The sequence below is a fragment of the Aplysia californica genome, unplaced genomic scaffold (assembly GCF_000002075.1).
Source record: "Aplysia californica isolate F4 #8 unplaced genomic scaffold, AplCal3.0 scaffold01098, whole genome shotgun sequence".
Lineage (NCBI taxonomy): Eukaryota > Metazoa > Mollusca > Gastropoda > Aplysiida > Aplysiidae > Aplysia > Aplysia californica.
The window spans coordinates 102,840-108,448 of record NW_004798368.1 but is presented as its reverse complement, the minus strand read 5'-3'; the positions used below and the strand labels follow the sequence as shown (position 1 = coordinate 108,448).

Genomic DNA, 5,609 nt, shown 5'->3' with positions numbered 1-5,609 from the left:
TTTGTACTGAGTGTATAAATCAAGGTCTGTGCCTGAAATAGGGGAGGAGCCTAGCGCTAAAGTAACTGTGGTGTCGATGTCCCACACGTCTCTCCCATCCAGAATGTCGATTTCACATTTGTGGGGAAACAACACAACTAACTCTCGCGACCAATATATTATGTATATGAGCTTGCCAATGACAACACCATCACCTTCTGGTTCATATCATGAAAATATCGTAAGCGACGAGCAGTTCCATATTATCAAAGTAGTTAACGTTGTGGTCATCTCTGGTGTCCTTAGTCTGTTCGGCGTGGCCTCCAACATCATCAACATTGTGGTGTTTGCCAAGCAAGGCTTTCAGGACAGCATGAACATCAGCCTCATGGGTGAGATAGCAATTATCACATCGACTGTTTCTAAAAAATAATAAAATCTTCGTTACTTCCAACGAATATGCCTGTCCATCAGTCCTGAAAGAGAAATATAATCTACATAATTGAGATGGAAATGATCAAATAAACAGATACTAACTGCTGACATATGGCGTCGGTGGCCTAGTGGTTAGGCTCTCGGACTCGCAACCGTAAGGTCGTGGGTTCGAATCCCGTCAGGGACCCGACGTTGTGTCCTTGGGAAAGGCACATTACACGAATTTTCCTCACTTCACCCAGGTGGAAATGGGTGCCCGGCTATAGACAGTGAACGATCTTGTCAGTTTGATAGTGTTTTAGCGCATGAAATCCGCAGCTTGCACTGTATGCCTCCGCGGAAGCCGAGAATGTTACTGAGTATTTTCAGAGGGTCTGCTGGGGTAATAATGGTTGTAAAGCGCTTAGAGCATGCTCTTGAGCATGGATATGCACTATATAAATGCAATTATTATTATTATTATTATTATTATTATTATTATTATTATTATTATTATTATTATTATTATTATTATTATTATTATTATTCAACAGTCCTGGAACAGAATACAACCCACTTAGAGGTAGATATAATAGATTAAGTACATTTATGATACTGCCTGACGTCAGCAAACTACTTCTGGTCTTTTCCCAGCAATGAAATCTTTTCCTTTCAAGAGAGAGAGAGAGAGAGAGAGAGAGAGAGAGAGAGAGAGAGAGAGAGAGAGAGAGAGAGAGAGAGCGCGAGAGAACATTGAGTTCTCGTCTTTTTCTCGACTTATAAAGTATTCATTACATGAGTTATGGTGGTAGATCATGATTTATTCTACAAGTGATATTGCTAAATTATAATCACGAGTTTCATCGAGTGATTACATCTGGCAATTTCACAAGAAGGGTAAATCATGGTCTACCGCTATAACAAGTGTAATGTGTGAGGCAGCGTGGTGGGATCAGGCTCTCGTCAAATATTTGGGCATGTAGAGTTATTGGTAGTATCATCTTAAAGCTTGTTCACCTGTCTTTATTTGGAGGAAAAAAATATCCATTTATCTTGAATACAAGTCGAGATATTTGCAAAAGAAGGAGGTGGGGGTCACTTGTTTTCAGAGGTAAAATTAGTAAGAAAATGGCCGCCAAAGATTAGTTATTTCCTTAGCTTAAGAGTCCGTGGTAACTGAAAATTAAAATTTTTGTGCCTTTAAGCAACGTTTTTCAGAAAAATTTCCTCAAAAATGAGTTTATTAATAGGCATGAAAGGTGTTGAGCCAAAAAACACAAATTTGATAAACATTCACAAACCTGCGGAAAATGCAAGTTTCTTCACTTTGATTATTTTGACGAGAGCCTGATTCCACCACGATGACTCACATATATACTCGAACTTTTGTTTGTTTGAACCACACTGAAGTCAACTGGCGAAATGCAGCCTTTTATGTGAGTCGGTGTCAGAGCTAGGGTTTTGAAGATCTGGTCTTATAATTTTGGCCAAACTTATACATAATATCACGATATCCGAAAGTCTCCATCTGTGAAATAAACACAAAGAAAACAACAACAATAAAGTAAACATAATCAAAGCAAGCAGAAAACGTAGAATCATAAGATGAAAGAATAAAACACTGCACTTTTATACCATGCATGGAGCTGTTTTAGTATCGCCCTTCATGAGCAATAAATCATTTATATTACAAACGTGAAATGTTGTAAGAAAATATCTCACGCTTGACATTAAAGAATATATCTCACGCTTAAAATTTTAAAAAACATGTTAGCTGTAATGAAAATTTCCATAAATTACTCCGCGGACAATGTTACCTTCTGGCTGGCCTTCTGTAAGGGAAGTATAAACTTATTTATAATTTTCCTACACCGTGCAATGGTACAGCAGCCGCTTTCTGACCTCTATAAAAACGTCGCTACGAAGCGCGCTTACAACAGGCGCCCAAATAAAATGCCAAACTCCAGTCTCCTAGTAGTTGAGAGAACACTCAACTTTCTATGTTGCTCTTAATTATTTTGTTCCAAACTGAGTCAAACGCACCCCTGCAGGTGGGGGGGCCCCATAGTTTTACTATGGAGGAGTAAAGAAAACACCTGCCATGATACTGTTCATGACTCCCTCCATCGTATTAATTCATTGGCAAAGCCTAAAATCACTTTCCAGGATTTGTTAACTCCATAACTGCTGTCTATTTGGGCAACCTAACTCTACCCCTTATTGTCTCTAGAAACAAATCTGTACTGTAAGATGTTCAGTGTGTTTGGCTTTGAGTACTCATGGTTGGGTGGATCCTTGTGTGTGGCTTTGAGTACTCATGGTTGGGTGGATCCTTGTGTTTGGCTTTGAGTACTCATGGTTGGGTGGATCCTTGTGTTTGGCTTTGAGTACTCATGGTTGGGTGGATCCTTGTGTTTGGCTTTAAGTACTCATGGTTGGGTGGATCCTTGTGTATGGCCCCCATTGAACATTATAAAAGAAGCGTTAAAATGTGTCGAGTCCAAAACAAGACATATAGAGCACTGGTTGTCGTGTCGGAACTCCAGAATTTTACAAACATTTTAAAACTTTGGAAGAGAAAACAAATGTTGTTTAAATGTTACAGGGAAAGAAAGATTCGATTTAAAAAAGAAAAGGAAGGGAAAAAAACCCAAACCAGTCTTTCCATGGCTCTCTTTACGGGGTCTTTTAAATTGGTGCTTTTTTGCGTTCATAGGTGGTTTTTATAAAAGACATTTCCGTTTTTGGAAACAGGATTTTTCTTTATGAATTTTATATCAAACAAATTCCTTTTGGATGAATCGTATCTGTTCCAAATTACAACATTCTAGTACAAATTGTGTGCGAGATATTCAGAAAAAAATGTTGCTTAGTAGTTATTTTTTTATCACCGTGTACAATGAAACATTCCTTAGAAATATAGAAGAATGTTCGAGTCTGAAAGTGAATGGCAACATTTTTAATAACTTTACGCACACACACACACACACACACACACACACACACACACACACACACATACACACACACATACACACATACGCACACACACAAACACACACACACACACATACACACACACACACACACACACACATACACACACATACGCACACACACAAACACACACATGTACATATATATATATATATATATATATATATATATATATATATATATATATATATATATATACATAATAAATTGTTTTGCTTTTTTTTCACCCGGAAACTGTTCATCATTTCAGGGCTTGCTGTTTCTGACCTGTTCTCCCTTCTGACCACGACATTGCAAAGCATCTGCGTGAACCCACTCTTCTACAACTCTGAGCTGCCCTTTGACCCCAGGGACATCTTGTACCTCACGGCATCCGTGCCTCATTACCTCTTTGTCAAAATCGCCACTTTTATCACCGCCTTCATCGCCTTTGAACGATGTCTGTGTATCGCTGTCCCTCTGAAGGTGAAGACGATCATCACACGGGGAAGGACAAAGACAATTATTATCTTCATCTACATTTCAATGTCCCTTTTGATTATCCCCTTCTGCCTTGGAAACAGACTTGAGTGGGTTTTCGATTTCAACAAGAATGCTACTGTGCTAAAAACCACGTTTACGGCCGAGAGAGAAATGCTAGAAGCCATTACGTTTCTCACCCAAGGCGTATTTGCTACGACGTTTTCTTTCGTCTTCGTCCTCTGCTGTACCATCGTTCTTATCGTCAAACTCAACAGTAAAACAAAATGGCGGCAGGCCACAGCAGCCAAGTCTGATCGTGCAGCGGGAGGAGTTGGGGTCAAAGATCAAAAGGTTGTAAAAATGGTGACCTTGATCGCTGTCATTTTCATTGCTTGCTCTTTACCTTCCACGCTCCTGTTTCTCTACATGGTGATTGACACAGATTTCAGAATTGATGGTTTCTATATAAATCTCTATCATGTCCTTTGGTCTTTAGCATTTCTAACAGAAACTACCAACTCCAGTGTGAATATATTTGTGTACCTGAAAATGAGTTCAAAATACCGAGCAGTGTTTATGAAAATATTTTTGAACAAGCAGGAAAAATAACTTTTTAGCCCCAGAAGAAAATGTTATCATTTTGACAATAAACAAAGAAATGGCAAAACTTTTAAGATTAGATGAGTTCATCTATACGCTTATTGTCCCCATACTGGAACATTGGTATTGTGAATTATCGCACACACAAACACACAGACGCACACACACACACACACACACATACACACACAAACACACAAACACACATAAACAAACAAATACACACTCACTCACACACACACACACACACACACACACACACACACACACACACACACACACACACACACACACACACACACACACACACACACATACACAGACACACAAACACACAAAGGAGGGGATGGTTAGTGTGTGTGTGTGCGTGTGTGTGTGTGTGTGTGTGTGTGTGTGTGTGTGTGTGTGTGGAAACGAAACTGAGTGTGAGTGTGTGTGTGTGTTTGTTGCTGAGAATAAAGAATATACAAAGGAATCCGAGGTTTTCTATTTTTAGATGGCACCCAAGAACAGACGGATTTATTCCCTTCCCAACACAGCTATTTCAGTCGGTATTCCTATCATTATGTGAGGCAGCGTGGTGGAATCAGGCTCTCGTCAAAAAAATCAAAGTGAAGAAACTTGCTTTTTTTCCGCAGGTTTGTGAATTTTTATTAATTTTTTGTTTTTTTTGGCTCAACATCTTTCAAGCCCATTAAAGTTAAAGAACTAATTTCTGTGTAGATGTTTCTGAAAAACGTTGATAGAAGGCACAAAAAATGTAAATTTTCTATTACCACGGACTCTTAAGCTAAGGAAATAACTAATCTTTGGCGGTCATTTTCTCACTAATTTTACCTCTGAAAACATGTGACCCCACCTCCTTCATTTGCAAATATCTCGAATTGTTTTCAAGATAAATGGATATTTTTTTCATCCAAAAAAAGACAAGTGAACAAGCTTTAAGATGATACCAATAACACTACATGCCCAAAAATTGACGAGAGCCTGATTCAACCACGCTGCCTCACATAATTTTTTAAAAATTGCCGGCCGACCTGACATCCGTAACTAAGTTACGATACCAGCATACAAAAAGATAAGATAAGATCAGATCAGATCATACTTTATTTTCCCAGGGGAAGTCTTTTTTGGCTGTACAGGACCGTAAAAACACA

At 38.7% G+C, this 5,609-nt stretch overlaps 1 protein-coding gene across 1 annotated transcript; it reads left to right on the top strand.

Moving 5' to 3' along the window:
• LOC101851907 (formyl peptide receptor-related sequence 6-like) lies at window positions 1-4,461 on the top strand. Its single transcript, XM_013089989.2, has 2 exons — window positions 1-371; window positions 3,641-4,461. The coding sequence occupies exons 1-2, from the start codon at window positions 77-79 to the stop codon at window positions 4,459-4,461; spliced, it is 1,116 nt and encodes a 371-aa protein (XP_012945443.1). The 5' UTR covers window positions 1-76.
• Window positions 4,462-5,609: the final 1,148 nt, after the last annotated feature.

What these genes read in the sequence shown, in the direction of transcription:
- LOC101851907 (XM_013089989.2), top strand. Translation starts at nt 77, where the DNA reads ATGTCCCACACGTCTCTCCCATCCAGAATGTCGATTTCACATTTGTGG. An exon ending in CATGAACATCAGCCTCATGG is followed by an intron (nt 372 to 3,640) that starts GTGAGATAGCAA and finishes TCATCATTTCAG; the next exon opens with GGCTTGCTGTTTCTGACCTG.